Here is a 13279-nt window from a genome sequence, read left to right on the forward strand (position 1 = left end):
TTGACTGACTCAGAACCCTTTAGACTCTATTAGTATTAATTTATTATAATATAATATATATAAATAATTGTAAATTTATCAATACATAACACACCAAAACACTTGCACTTGCACCAATATCTTTGCTACCATCTTTTCAGCAATTTTTCGGTTTTGGTTTTTTGAACTTTCTGTTCAAGGTATGCATCTCCTTTTCAATTTTTTTTAATAAACTTAATTAATAACATTTTTTGTTATCATAATCTTTTCTGGGTTCTCTGCCATGGCTGCTAAACCTATTTCAATGATACTTTTGAGGTTTTTCCTATTGATCACTGCACAAAAATTGGTAGAATATCTGAACTAGCTTATTATATAGTTCCTTTCTATCTATCAATAAAAATTGGCCTTTTTTTTCTTTTGAGATCCAATTAATAAGTAATAACAAGTCAGTGTGATTAGTTGCATAGCTGAAAATGTCATTGACTTTTGCTGTAGATTCATAGGTGCAAGATATTGATGAAAATTTTATGTATAGCCGTTGATTAATGTTGGGAAAAACTGAAAAATCTGAGATATAATATATGCTGAAGGTTTGCGTCGTTTGATCTGTGTATCTGTCTTTTGTGATTGTGTTTGGTAGATGTCTTACCACAGAAAACTTAGGTAGCGTTTGTTTTCAGAGACCGAGAGACGAGATTGGGACTAAAATTTCAGAGCCGAGATACAAAATTTTAGGTATCTCTAGAAAGCGTAGATACAGGAGATTGAAATTTTTTTGGAAACAGATATCGAAACTTCAATAACTTCAATAATATTTCAACAGAGCCTTAGAGATTATTCGGGTGGACGAAAAATTAGGCAAATCTTATTTTAGGATAGTGAGATTTTACCTATTTTGATATTTGCTTCCTTCTTCAAATAGGTTTATGCTTATAAATATTGAAAAAGTGAGGAATCTTAGCATGTTATGATTCATAATCATATTCTTATGGAGCATGAACCAAAAAGTTTGATGGTTCATGTTGATCTTTTGCATTCTTATCTTTCTTTTTCCTTAAGGATGAGTGAGAAGGGTGAAGCAGCGAAAGAAAGCCGTCCGGCTCCACGCTTGAACGAAAGGATTTTGTCATCTTTGTCACGCAGATCAGTTGCTGCACACCCTTGGCATGATCTTGAAATTGGTACTATTTTTATTAACCATGTTAACTTTTCCCTAATTACTTTTGTTTCACTCTATTCAATCTAAATTAGAGCACCTAAATCTTGTTACATATGTTGTATGCAGGCCCTTCAGCCCCACAAATAGTCAACTGTGTAAGTCAACATTCATATTCATGTGCTACCTAGTACCTAGGTTCATATAAGTCCAGTGTTCCAAACTGTTACTTTTTCTGCTTTGTTCAATGTGTTAGTTGATTCTTGCAGGTAGTGGAAATCCCAAAAGGAAGCAAAGTCAAATATGAACTTGACAAAAAAACTGGATTAATTAAGGTGTCTAATTTCTTGTTTTTACACTCCAATCTCCTTTTTGTTCATTCATCGTGTCAGTGTCAGTGGTCGTGCTTCTTAGACTCTAGTCAACTAAAACAGAAGAACATAGATTAACTTCAAATTTATATAACTTTTTTCTTTAATATAAATTTTATGTCCAGGTTGATCGAGTTTTATATTCATCAGTTGTGTATCCTCATAACTACGGTTTCATTCCTCGAACTCTGTGTGAAGACAATGATCCTCTTGATGTCTTGGTCCTCATGCAGGTAAAACTCTCACCATTTTAGTTACTACTTAAAACTTAAAACTGCTGAAATAATTTTTGACATGTTTGGATTGCCATTCTTCTCAATTAAACTTTACATTCATTGAAAAGATGATGCTAATTCGAAATCAAATTCTGATTTAAATTTTGTGATCAAGTTTCTATACGGGATAATATGTATGCAGTATAGGGACTTGATCGCAAAAGTTTAAACTAGAGGGTCCTAGTTGAAAAACATTAGTACAATTCAGGCACTTAACCTATGAACTAAAAAAAATATGTATGTATGTATGTATGTATGTATATCCATTAGTAGCTTACTGAATTGTTTGATATGTGGTAGGAGCCAGTTCTTCCTGGTTGTTTTTTGAGAGCTAGGGCCATTGGATTAATGCCCATGATTGATCAGGTATCTTTCTTTCTGGTTTTTTCTTCTTTTTCCACCATTTTTCATCATATAACAAAATTGTCTCTATTGCCACAGGGAGAGAAGGATGATAAAATCATTGCTGTATGTGCTGATGATCCGGAGTATAAGCACTACACCGACATCAAAGAACTTCCGCCTCATCGCCTCTCTGAGATCCGTCGCTTCTTCGAAGACTGTATCCTTAAAACAATCTTAATTCGGTAACTTGTTGCCTAAGTTTTTCTGTTCTTTCGCAATTCGTGTTCGGTTGGTTACTTAACAAATTGTTTAGACAAGAAGAATGAGAACAAGGAGGTGGCAGTTAATGAGTTTTTGCCGGCATCCGCGGCAGTTGAAGCCATCCAGTACTCAATGTGAGTATATATATACATTCAGCAACTATTAAGTCCTGTTTGGGTTTTATTTTCATTTTTCGGCTTTAGGATTTTAAGTCGAAAAAAGTGAAGAGTAAGAAAATAAAGTAAAATCCCATAGTCTGTCTTTTTCTTCTTATTTTCCTTTATTCCTTTACAAAATTCTGAAAACACATAACATTGAAAACAAAAATAGAAACCAAACAAACCTGTGGATTGTTTTCCCTTTTTCCCCTTCTCTTGTCCAGCTACATTTGATTACGACAAGACACTTCGGCATCCTTCAATCTTTATAACTGACCCCACTTAGTAGGATAAGACTTAATCGTAGTTATAACGTTAAAAAATATTTGTGGTTTCGGTGCAGGGATCTCTATGCTGAGTACATTATGCAGACCTTGAGGAGATAAACAAAGGATACTATGTTCTCCATGAAATACAATAAGCTCTGAATTCAGGACAGTTTTGGAATATGATGAAATTTTATATATATTTGTATTTTATACTCATTTATTTGGATGATATTCCAAGCTAACACTGCTCAAACATGTATGCAAATGTTTTCTGGATTCATAGCCATAAGAAGAATTTATATATTTGATAACTTTATCTGATTAGATTGTAGCATAGCAAAAGGCAACAACTTCAAAATGGAAATTGAAAAAGAGTAATTAATTATACACTAACAAGAGTCTTGCCGAGAATGATGTCATCTGTCGAAAAATCGGCCTCTTTTCGATAGGTTCCTCGGCCGAAGTCAAGGTTGTAAGAGTCTGCAAGGCCTCCTACAAGATCAAACTCATTCTCAAATCCAAGCACACTCTTTGACTTCTCTGTTGATGCAAAGAAATGCTGGTCACGGAATGGGAATGCTTTCTTCTTCCCAAAATCATAGTCTTTAGGGTTGTAGTGAATCAGCTCTGGCTCAGGAAAACCACCAGCCTGTAAAATGAAAACCGCGGCGGCCAATATATAACTAACACTCAACATACAAAAATGCTATGTGTACACTAAAATCATTCACCAAAATTAGCCACCATGATTTTGGGATACACCTAACATGGTTTCTCGACATAAAATTACGAGTAAAAAGTTATTAACTAAAATTTGTTAAGGACTAAAGTATCCGACTAAATTTTTTAAGGACGAATTTGGAGTATTACTCTATGTCAATAACGATTCTTGCTTAATTACCTTAGCACATGCCCTTGCTAGGCCATCAAAAGTTACATACTTGTCTCCTGAGATGTTGAATATTTCCTTGCTGGCTTTATCATTACCAAGAACTTGAACAAAAGCTCTTGCCAAATCCTGCAATATTTTAGCCACAATTTTACTAGTATATATACATATACTTAAAAATGATTGAATATGATTACATATAGAGGACAGTGACATTGGGAGTTTGGTTTGGTACCTTAACATGACCAAGCTGTGTTATCTGAAGTCCTGAGCTGGGAATCGGAATGGGGCGGCCGGCTTTCAACCGGTGGAAGAACCACTCCTCGACAGGGTTGTAGTTCAACGGTCCATAAATGTAGACCGGCCTTATTGAAGTCCAGTTAACACCTCTTGATTGCAGCAAGCTCTCTGTCTCAAGCTTCCCCTTATGCCTGCTCTTTGGATCCACTGCATCAACCTATCATTTTTTCTTAACAAGTATTAGTATTCAATTAACATCCTTCAGGTGCGACCCTTTTCTGGACCCTGCATTAACGCAGAATGTTTGTAAAGTTTAAACTAACCTCGGCATGAGGCAATAGATCAGATTTGAGATAGACACCAGCTGAAGAGCAGTAAATGAACCTTGAAATGGCATGACATGAGATTTAGAACCCAACTTTAATTTGATTATTTCAAACAAGAACTTCATAACATAATAAATCCCTGAAGATTTACAGTTCGAACATATTAGTCTCTAAAGAAAAAAAAGTACTAATAAAGTTATCCAGGTGGACAAGTTAGTTCAAATTAAGACCTTCTACCTTAATCATAAGGGGCTAATTTGAAGGTAATGTATCCACATCTGCTATTTTCTTTAGAGACTAATATATCCGAAGTATAAATCCTCGTAGCTTTATTTGTAACTTTATTCTAATGTTGCCAGAGACTAGTTGAGCTTACTGTTCGAGGTTTGGGAGCGCGTCGAGAATAGGCTCTACTTCAACTGCCTCTCTTCCTAAAACATCATTGTGACGTAGTATTTAAGGTAATGCAAAGAAAGGACGAGGAGAATTAGGACCTGTTTGGTTTGCGTTTTCATTTTCAATGTTTTGTAATGCTGAAAATGAAATACGTGAACCAAACAAACTTTTAGCTTTCTCACCATTAATGTCATAGACAACATCAAAGCCTTGTGCTGAGAGACTAGATTTTACAAATTCAAAGTCTTGCCTATCTCCTTTCAAGTGCAGTATCTGCAAAACAATACATAATTGTTATGATTATGCAATCATACAAAATTAATTACAATCATACATCAAATAATTAGTAAGTTAAACTAATTTTTATTCTAATTAGCATATGCTAAAGTGACTAACTAATTACAATGGAGCCTATATCTGTTGCTAATGAAAATTGATCTAGGTAACAAGGAGAATTCTGTGTGACACACCTTGGAAGAGAAATCGGCATAGTCAGAATCAGATTCACCAGGCAATTGTTGAGTGACAGGAGCTTTTCCTCTTGTGAACAATGTGACTTGGTGACCCTCTTTGACAAGGAGCCTAGACAAGAACACACCAATGAACCTTGTACCTCCCATGATTAGAATCTTCTTGGTGCTTGATGCTGATACATAGAAGGAAGCTGATTTTGCCTGCCATTGTTTTCTCTTGAAGTTAATATGAGAGTAGTGGAGCTTGGTTCCAGAGAAATCAGAAAGAGAGGAAGCTAAGGGGGAGAAGGAGAGTTGGTTATTCTGTTGGGAAGGTGTAACTGCCATAAACCTTGCCATGCTTCCTTCTCCACACACACAACACAGTTAGATTCAACTAAAATTTGAAGTGTTAAACACTTTCTTACTTGGTGTTGGTTTGTGTTCTCTCATTCTTGCACTTCTGATAAGTCATGGACCCCACCTAAGCTCCACCTCATCCACACCTTCTTAGTCTTATTTATTTAGAACCACATTCATTTCTTGCATATATATATATATAATATTTTACCACCTCTTATCTCTTTCCACCTTCCAATTCCAAACACAAGGTACGATAGGCCAGACAATGGCAGAGAGAAAATGTTTCCAATCCTAAGTTTCTTAACTTTGATATGTAATACAAAATTTCAATTTTATCGAGGAATAAAAAATTTAGGTAGTGTTTTTTTTTTTTTTTTTTATTTACTAAAATTTTAATAATAATTTTTTAAAAAAATATTTTGTTTTAACTTTTTAAATTTTAAATTTATTTCTTAATTTTTATATTTATTTTAAATTAAATATAATATTTAGACATAATTCAATTCAATATATTTTATACCAAACATAATATAAAAATTTAATTTAATATCAATCTTCTCTTTCTCTAGTATTTGTTTATCGATTTCAATCTCTTTTTTAAATGCAACCTAAAAGATACATTAATTTAAAGGTATAAGTACAAAATTTGTTCGTATGAATCCAGCATACAAGCACGGAAATGTATTTTCTCATTTTTTTTGTTGATCTTGAAAAATATATATATCTAAACTTGTATGGTAACTTTTATGAAAAGTAAAAAGTTGTTAGTTAAAAAGTCTTAGAATATATGTGGCTTCATTTTTATAGAAACTCAACTATGGAAACTCTTGTCAAAATGAGTTGTAGCTCAAATGACATAGTTTTTCATACTCAATTAAGAGGTTGTGAGTTCGAGTTTTCTATTTTTGATAAAAAAAAATTATGGGAACTCTTGCCGAAATAGCCCATGTAATTACTATATTTGTACAACGATCCCTAAAAGCCTACATATTATACAACTAGACCCTAAAAGAATAACAATTTACATAAAAGCCCCAAAAAAGAGAGAAACCTCAAAACAGCCCCAAATTCCCAAATGGCCCCTTAATTCTCTTCTCTGTAGTCTGCATCACTTCTTCCTTCTTTCTCTTATTCGTTCTGAGTTCCCCTTCATCCGTCCTCCCTTTACCCGTCGCGCCACTTTCTCCGCCGCTAAACTGCTCTGCTGCCCACTGCTACTCTGCTACCTCCTCTGGTTCGTATTTTTTAAATTTTTTGTTTCCGTTTATTTAATTTTTCAGGTTTTCCTACGTTCTTATTCATTTTTTTGTTGTTGCTGTTAATCTATATTTTCTTTTGTTAAAATTGTTAATCTGTTATTGATTTATTGTTGCTGCTTTTGTTATGGTATGATATTATTGATATGGTTACAATCGTTGTACAGAGATTTATACTTATAATAGTTCAGGGATGGTACTGGATCCAATTGTCAGATGAGTTTTTGATTTTTGGTGCATTGAATTTAGGGTTTTGGGGGAGTGCTTTTCTGCTGTGGCAAATGTGTTATGCTACAGAATATCAAGTTGGTGACTTGTGAAGATGATAGCTAAGACCTGTTAAATAGTTTGATATGTTTGACTAACTGCTTTGCTTAACATAATACAGGTCAACATCTTATTAGGTTCTTAATTAAATTTTTCGGATATGGATAGGAATATTTTAGAAGAAGTACCTGTTTAGATTGGGTGTTGTATTTGAGACTTGAGAGTTGTTACTTGTTACATGAGACAATGAGACTTTAGTTGATGATTTTCAATTTTGAATTTTTATGTATTTTCACATCTACAGAGAGTATGTTTGTGTTATTTTGTGATTATTTATGGTTTTTAATATATTATATATTATTTTATTATAATTTGGTTATTCTAGTTGAATTCCGGTTAAACTGGTTATTCTGGCAAAGAGAATAAATTTGAAACAGTGATGAGTTAAAAGATTAAATGTGAGGTAGATAAGTGGATATTAAACCTCTTATTTTATTTACTGTGAAATACAGTTATGTGACTATTTCAGAGGAAGAGAAAGGAAGGGAATTGGTGGAACTTGTTGTATTCAACTGAATTATCATCCCTAGCATTTCTGGACTCTGGATCTTGTATATCCACAAACTTCTTTCAGATTTACAAACATGTTGCAGTGCATATTCCTTCTTTCCGATTCTGGGTATTACTCTGTTTCCTATTATCAATTTGTCACCTTCTTTAGAATTATTGAACCAATGGTTCTTGATCTCTGGTTTCGCCACAGAGAGGTGATGCTAGAGAAACAACTCACTGGCCACCGTGTAGATCGCTCCATATGTGGCTGGTTTTGGGACCAATCCATTTCTCAAGGTGACTCCTTTAAGGTACTTTTCTCACATTATGTCTTCAAATTTTTGTTCTCTACTGTTTTTATTTAGGGCATTCTTCTGTTCTTTCTGAATAGCAACTTCCAGTTATTGCTTCTCCCACACATTATCTTTTCCAAGTTTTCCGTGAGGGAATCACCTTTCTGGCTTGCACCCAAGTTGAGATGCCACCATTGATGGCCATTGAGGTATTTTATTTGTTTATACATTCCCTTTGCAGCTCATAGTTTCATGAATGGTACTGTGCTCTGTTTGTTTTTAACTGTCTGATTCTTCAGTTCCTTTGTAGGGTAGCAGATGTCCTCAATGATTACCTTGGGGGTTTGAACGAAGATTTGATAAAGGACAACTTTATCATTGTTTATGAGGTACTTTTCTGAAATACTTCATTGGTAGAGTTCCATGTGAAATGAAATGTTGTTAGGCTTTCTTTTTTCTCCTTCACTATTCATCCATTCACCTTTCACTCTGCAACCATTGCCAGAATATTGCTAGGATTTGGCCCCTTTATATTTGTTGTTGTTGTTTTTGTAGCTGCTGGATGAGATGATAGATAATGGCTTCCCACTAACTACAGAACTTAACATCCTGCAAGAGATGATAGCTCCACCGAATATTGTTAGTAAAGTCTTGAGTGTTGTCACTGGCACCAGTTCCAATGTAAGCGACACTCTTCCTGGTGCAACATCTTCTTGTGTTCCCTGGAGAACGGCAGACACAAAGTATGCCCAGAATGAAGTTTATGTAGATCTTGTGGAAGAAATGGATGCTACAATAAACAGGTCTATATACTCGTTCTCATCTCTCACTTTTTAATAATGGATCATTCTATGGGTGGTTTATTTGTTTATTTCATTTATGGTTTCTTTTTTGTGAAATAAGAAATGCTAAATATTTCAAACTTTGAATCTAAAACCAAACGTGAATCGAAATAGTTCTTAGCTCACCCAAGGCATAAAATCTTACATATACACATCCTAAATATCCAATAAAATATCTCAGGTACAACTATAGTAGGATCAAATCATTTTTATATAAATGGCTAAGCATCTTGAAGAAATGTAGCAATCAAAGGGTGATGGACAACTGATGTTGGCATATTTTTAATAGGCTCCATTTTGTTGATGAACATTGACTGCGTTTCTCACAAGGAAAGGATTCAACAAACGATGATCTTGGAAACTTCTCTCTGTTTTTTATACTATACTACTCTTTTTCCAGTTTCGCTCCTAAGCCTGCCACACCTTTTTTGCAAGCTTAGTGACAGGATACTACTGATTCTAGTAATTTTGAACCTCTGTAACATTATGTGACTGACATTTATCTAAGATCATCTCAAGATTCATCCTTAGTTTAAATCTTATGCAGCACTTCTTTTATACTTGCTGCTAAATAGTTCTGCTGATTTAGGGATGGAGCTCTGATGAAATGCGAGGTCTATGGCGAAGTTCAAGTAAATTCCCACATCACTGGTCTTCCTGACCTGACGCTTTCATTTACAAATCCTTCGATCCTAGATCAAGTGAGGTTCCATCCCTGTGTTAGATTTCGCCCATGGGAATCACATCAGATTCTTTCATTTGTGCCTCCTGATGGACAATTTAAACTTATGAGTTACAGGTAAGGTGTCCAGCTTTATGTTAAGTCTGAATCAGAATTTGAAATCTGAGTTTGGATAAAGAAAAGTAATTGTGAAATGAATTTCGTTCCATGTACTCCCAGTTTTCTCTTAATATTTTTGGGATTTCACTCTTGTTTCAGGGTTAGAAAATTGAAGAGCACCCCAATATATGTAAAGCCACAGTTGACATCGGATGGTGGGACATGCCGTCTTAACGTAATGGTTGGCTCAAGAAACGATCATGGAAAGACTATTGATTCAGTTACAGTTCAGTTTCAGCTTCCTTCATGTATTCTATCTGCGGATCTTACCTCAAATCATGGAACCGTAAGCATCCTTGCTGACAAGGTACCTAACAATCAGCAGCGTTTCTGCTTAATTCTTTGGTCAATTATATATGTTTGAACTACAACCTACTTTGCTCTATACTTCAGCATGCAATTTGAAGCTGTCTCTGTATTCTATTTTATCAGACATGCACTTGGAACATTGGTCGGATTCCAAAAGATAAAGCACCTTCAATGTCTGGAACGATGGTGCTCGAGACTGGATTGGAGCGCCTTCATGTCTTCCCTACATTTAGAGTGGGTTTTAAGATGATGGGTGTTGCTCTCTCTGGCCTGCAAATAGATAAACTGGATTTGAAGACTGTACCTTACCGTTTCTACAAAGGTTTTCGAGCTGTTACCCGTGCAGGCGAATTTGAAGTCAGGTCATAACCTTGTGTATCCCATTAAGAAGTCCTCTGAAACATGATGCGATTCTAGATATGAAATTCTGCTACATAATGGCTGGTTTTATTTGTAAAGTGAATACTTAATAGTGTGTTCTGCTGTCTGAAATATCCTGTTTTCATGAAGCAGCATTGCCACTTATAATTTGAATATAATGTATTATCTTTTGGTCTTTAAATTGGCATTAGTGTGAGTGAATTGTATGGTTTTCAGATGAATGAACGGATTCTATTACTTATCTAAACTTTTGTTGAGTACCAAGTGCATCAAAGATGAGAACAATGACAAACACTGTCAAAATCTGATACATTGAAGATAATGAAGAATTGAACTGTTAATGTTATCTTAACACCTCAATCTTCTAATTGGGTTAATGCCAGTAGTTACAAGCTCATTAGTTAGAATCAAGAAGAACGGTTATGATTATGCCAGATTAAGTACCAATCTTGTTAACTCGAAAAGAATCCATGACTTGGCGAAGATCATTTTGTTCCTCTGCAAAGACATTCTCCGGCACCTGCAATCTCAGCTCATAGAGTTGGTTGTTTTCAACCCCTAGAGCCGAAAGATACCTCCGATCCCACTCCATGCGCACCACGCGCTCTTGTGGCATAACAGCAAGCTCATTGTTATTTGCATATGACTTTATGTTTACCTATATATTCGATTGGATCGGATTCAGTTCAATGCATGGAAATGAAACTCATACTCAAAATGTAATTGAAACTGTAAACCAAACCAAACCAACCTCAACTTGGTAGTACAACTTGCCATCATCAGCAACTCTTGAAGTTGTAGAAAGGATGTTGGATTCGCGTCGAACACCAAGCCTTGTAGACATGAACTCAGTGAGATACTGCTTGAGGACCTTCTTTCCGGCATCTTCGGGTGTACCCAAGTCCTGGACACTCTTGAATCTGGAAGATGATGGGGATGAAATCTCCACAGATACATTTTCGTCGAGAATGTAAGGGTCTCTGAAGAATATGTCAGCACCAGCACCTCGTACTTGGATCCAGTTGCTGGGATACCTGAATGAGTAGCCATCAAATGCGTCTATGTATTCGCGCAACGGAAGCGACTGCTGAGCCAATGCATCAGAGCCAGCTTCAAAGACAATGTAAGTTGATAGGAGCAAGGACAAGGCTTTCCTCCTTGAAACTGCAAAAGCCTTAGTCTGATTCATTCATTATACATTATAACTAATTAGCAGACACATATATATGCCTAAAACACAATTACCTTTTGAAAATTAGAGCCTAAATTATCATTTTTTTTATATACTATCTTATAAATCCCCTTACATATTTTACTTGAATATAGACCATCATACTTGAATTTAACTCTAGATAATTAACTTATCGTATCGTTTCTATTATTATCGGATTATAAAACTTAACTTGCAAGGGGCAACACGTCGTGCTCGGCCAACTCTAGAGAAATACTTGCATAATCCTAGAGTATATTTAATGCGCGTTCTAAAAATTTATTTTTATCCAAACTGCAATAATGTGTTGGGTTTTTTATGCGTTTTAAGCTCCATTTAAGAGTCAACCGCTAGCCAATGAGTTGGAGCATGAACAAGGATTCAAACCCGACACTTGCTTAAATGGACGAGTGAGCTAACCATTCGACCAATCCAAGTTGGTTATGCAAAACATAACTATTATAACATAATACATGAGAAAGGTAATTTATTATATAAAAACAGAATCAAAGAAGAGCATAAAACAGAAAAAGAAATTGATAGATATGGTATCAAACTATCACAACTACATGGCCACACCAATCAGTGAAATTTGTTATAAAACATTATATGGAGTTAAATCAAATTCTTTTATGAGAATTCTATTTGATAAAGTTAACACACACCTTGGAAGAGTAATCACAGGGCAATTGTTGAGTGATAGAAGCTGCTTTCATCTGCCATTGTTTTCTCTTGAAGTGAATATGAGAGTAGTGAAGCTTAGTTCCAGAAAATTCAGAAAGAGTGGAAGCTAATGGGGAGAAGAAGAAGAAGCTTCTTTCTTCTGCCACTGCCACAATCTTCGCCATGCTTCCTCCTTAGCTTGTGTTATCTCATTCTGATAACTGATAAGAATAAACAATTAAAAATTATATTATTAATTAATTATTTTAAAGAAAAAAATTGGACCACAATTAATATATATTATATATATATATATATTTTATAATTCAGATCAACGGTTAAAACAACTGAAACACCGGTGTTCTCGGTACACTTGAAACTCGTCCTATTTTTTATACCTTATTACCTTGAAATCTTAAGAGATTATCAATTCTTTTAAAAGGGTAAAATAGAATATAATTTACTTATTGAATTTTATCTCATATGTAATTTCTAACTTAATTAATGTTTTCAAATGTGAAATTCAACACCTTAACGTTATCAAATGGTGCAATAATAATAATAAGTTGCATATTTTTTTTCAAAAATGAAATTTATATTATGTGTTTTTAGTTACAAAATTACTCCTTAATACAAATGTATTTTTGAAAGAAAACCGCCAAAGATCTGTTTTCCACTGTTTGATAACTCGTTAGGGTGTCAAATTTCACTTTTTAAAACATTTAAAGAGATAAAATACATATCGACCAAAGTTAAGTAATCTTTTTGTCCTAAATATTTTGTCTAGTTTCTTTAAAATCTTTTCTTCACCCTATTTTTGTTTTAAAGACTCTTAAGCTTACTTAATTAATGTTATTCTAAACATTACGTTTAAAAAATATTTAGGACAAAAATAAAATGAAAAAATGTTAGAAATAAAATTGAAATTTGAACAAAACATTTGGACAAAATATACATTTAATTTGTTGGTATATGTGTACAAAATTTATTGAAATATATGATGATGTAATATATATCTATATATACAAGTTGAATGGAAAAATTGGAATCAATTCACCTGAAAACAAGTCATTTTTACTAGAAATGACCTAAAAGATCAACAAGTACTAAGTTCAAGATGCCATTGCCTTTTTTTTTCCTTTGGGTGACCTTGTATTTTTTGTTGACCTGATGCCATTGCCG

General features: G+C 34.3%; 4 protein-coding genes across 7 annotated transcripts; 2 read left to right on the top strand and 2 right to left on the bottom strand.

The window, feature by feature from the left end:
• Positions 55-3128, top strand: LOC107624633 (soluble inorganic pyrophosphatase 1). Its single transcript, XM_016327092.2, has 9 exons — positions 55-179; positions 1042-1163; positions 1268-1296; positions 1408-1473; positions 1635-1742; positions 2085-2150; positions 2226-2346; positions 2443-2524; positions 2892-3128. Exons 2-9 carry the CDS (start codon positions 1043-1045, stop codon positions 2932-2934), a joined length of 636 nt encoding a protein of 211 aa, XP_016182578.1. The 5' UTR covers positions 55-179; position 1042; the 3' UTR covers positions 2935-3128.
• Positions 3098-5595, bottom strand: LOC107624626 (chloroplast stem-loop binding protein of 41 kDa b, chloroplastic). Its single transcript, XM_016327087.2, has 7 exons — positions 5139-5595; positions 4851-4941; positions 4649-4703; positions 4270-4330; positions 3942-4163; positions 3719-3835; positions 3098-3466 (listed from the first exon to the last, which is right to left on the bottom strand). Exons 1-7 carry the CDS (start codon positions 5478-5480, stop codon positions 3200-3202), a joined length of 1155 nt encoding a protein of 384 aa, XP_016182573.1. The 5' UTR covers positions 5481-5595; the 3' UTR covers positions 3098-3199.
• Positions 6561-10471, top strand: LOC107624641 (AP-3 complex subunit mu). Of its 3 annotated transcripts, none has more exons than XM_016327100.2 (9): positions 6561-6717; positions 7519-7685; positions 7770-7869; positions 7950-8060; positions 8151-8240; positions 8407-8654; positions 9283-9492; positions 9634-9841; positions 9967-10471. In XM_016327100.2, exons 2-9 carry the CDS (start codon positions 7651-7653, stop codon positions 10210-10212), a joined length of 1248 nt encoding a protein of 415 aa, XP_016182586.1. In that variant the 5' UTR covers positions 6561-6717; positions 7519-7650; the 3' UTR covers positions 10213-10471. The 3 variants fall into 3 exon arrangements, with proteins under 3 accessions (XP_016182586.1, XP_016182592.1, XP_020970967.1); XM_016327106.2 differs by having other exon boundaries at positions 6587-6717; positions 7536-7685; XM_021115308.1 differs by lacking the exons at positions 6561-6717; positions 7519-7685 and having other exon boundaries at positions 7770-7855; positions 7924-8060.
• On the bottom strand, positions 10501-12341 carry LOC107624655 (psbP domain-containing protein 1, chloroplastic). Of its 2 annotated transcripts, none has more exons than XM_016327114.2 (3): positions 12100-12341; positions 10976-11404; positions 10501-10882 (listed from the first exon to the last, which is right to left on the bottom strand). In XM_016327114.2, exons 1-3 carry the CDS (start codon positions 12280-12282, stop codon positions 10661-10663), a joined length of 834 nt encoding a protein of 277 aa, XP_016182600.1. In that variant the 5' UTR covers positions 12283-12341; the 3' UTR covers positions 10501-10660. The 2 variants fall into 2 exon arrangements, with proteins under 2 accessions (XP_016182600.1, XP_016182606.1); XM_016327120.2 differs by having other exon boundaries at positions 10976-11398; positions 12100-12338.

Source organism: Arachis ipaensis, chromosome B02, assembly GCF_000816755.2.
Source record: "Arachis ipaensis cultivar K30076 chromosome B02, Araip1.1, whole genome shotgun sequence".
Taxonomy (NCBI): domain Eukaryota; kingdom Viridiplantae; phylum Streptophyta; class Magnoliopsida; order Fabales; family Fabaceae; genus Arachis; species Arachis ipaensis.

What these genes read in the sequence shown, in the direction of transcription:
- LOC107624655 (XM_016327114.2), bottom strand. Translation starts at nt 12,282, where the DNA reads ATGGCGAAGATTGTGGCAGTGGCAGAAGAAAGAAGCTTCTTCTTCTTC. An exon ending in CCTGTGATTACTCTTCCAAG is followed by an intron (nt 11,405 to 12,099) that starts GTGTGTGTTAAC and finishes TGAATGAATCAG; the next exon opens with ACTAAGGCTTTTGCAGTTTC. An exon ending in AGTTGTACTACCAAGTTGAG is followed by an intron (nt 10,883 to 10,975) that starts GTTGGTTTGGTT and finishes TCGAATATATAG; the next exon opens with GTAAACATAAAGTCATATGC.
- LOC107624633 (XM_016327092.2), top strand. Translation starts at nt 1,043, where the DNA reads ATGAGTGAGAAGGGTGAAGCAGCGAAAGAAAGCCGTCCGGCTCCACGC. An exon ending in TTGGCATGATCTTGAAATTG is followed by an intron (nt 1,164 to 1,267) that starts GTACTATTTTTA and finishes TGTTGTATGCAG; the next exon opens with GCCCTTCAGCCCCACAAATA. An exon ending in GAAGCCATCCAGTACTCAAT is followed by an intron (nt 2,525 to 2,891) that starts GTGAGTATATAT and finishes GTTTCGGTGCAG; the next exon opens with GGATCTCTATGCTGAGTACA.
- LOC107624641 (XM_016327100.2), top strand. Translation starts at nt 7,651, where the DNA reads ATGTTGCAGTGCATATTCCTTCTTTCCGATTCTGG. An exon ending in ATGGATGCTACAATAAACAG is followed by an intron (nt 8,655 to 9,282) that starts GTCTATATACTC and finishes CTGCTGATTTAG; the next exon opens with GGATGGAGCTCTGATGAAAT. An exon ending in TAAGCATCCTTGCTGACAAG is followed by an intron (nt 9,842 to 9,966) that starts GTACCTAACAAT and finishes CTATTTTATCAG; the next exon opens with ACATGCACTTGGAACATTGG.
- LOC107624626 (XM_016327087.2), bottom strand. Translation starts at nt 5,480, where the DNA reads ATGGCAAGGTTTATGGCAGTTACACCTTCCCAACAGAATAACCAACTC. An exon ending in TGTTGTCTATGACATTAATG is followed by an intron (nt 4,704 to 4,850) that starts GTGAGAAAGCTA and finishes ATGATGTTTTAG; the next exon opens with GAAGAGAGGCAGTTGAAGTA. An exon ending in ATCTATTGCCTCATGCCGAG is followed by an intron (nt 4,164 to 4,269) that starts GTTAGTTTAAAC and finishes AAAAAATGATAG; the next exon opens with GTTGATGCAGTGGATCCAAA.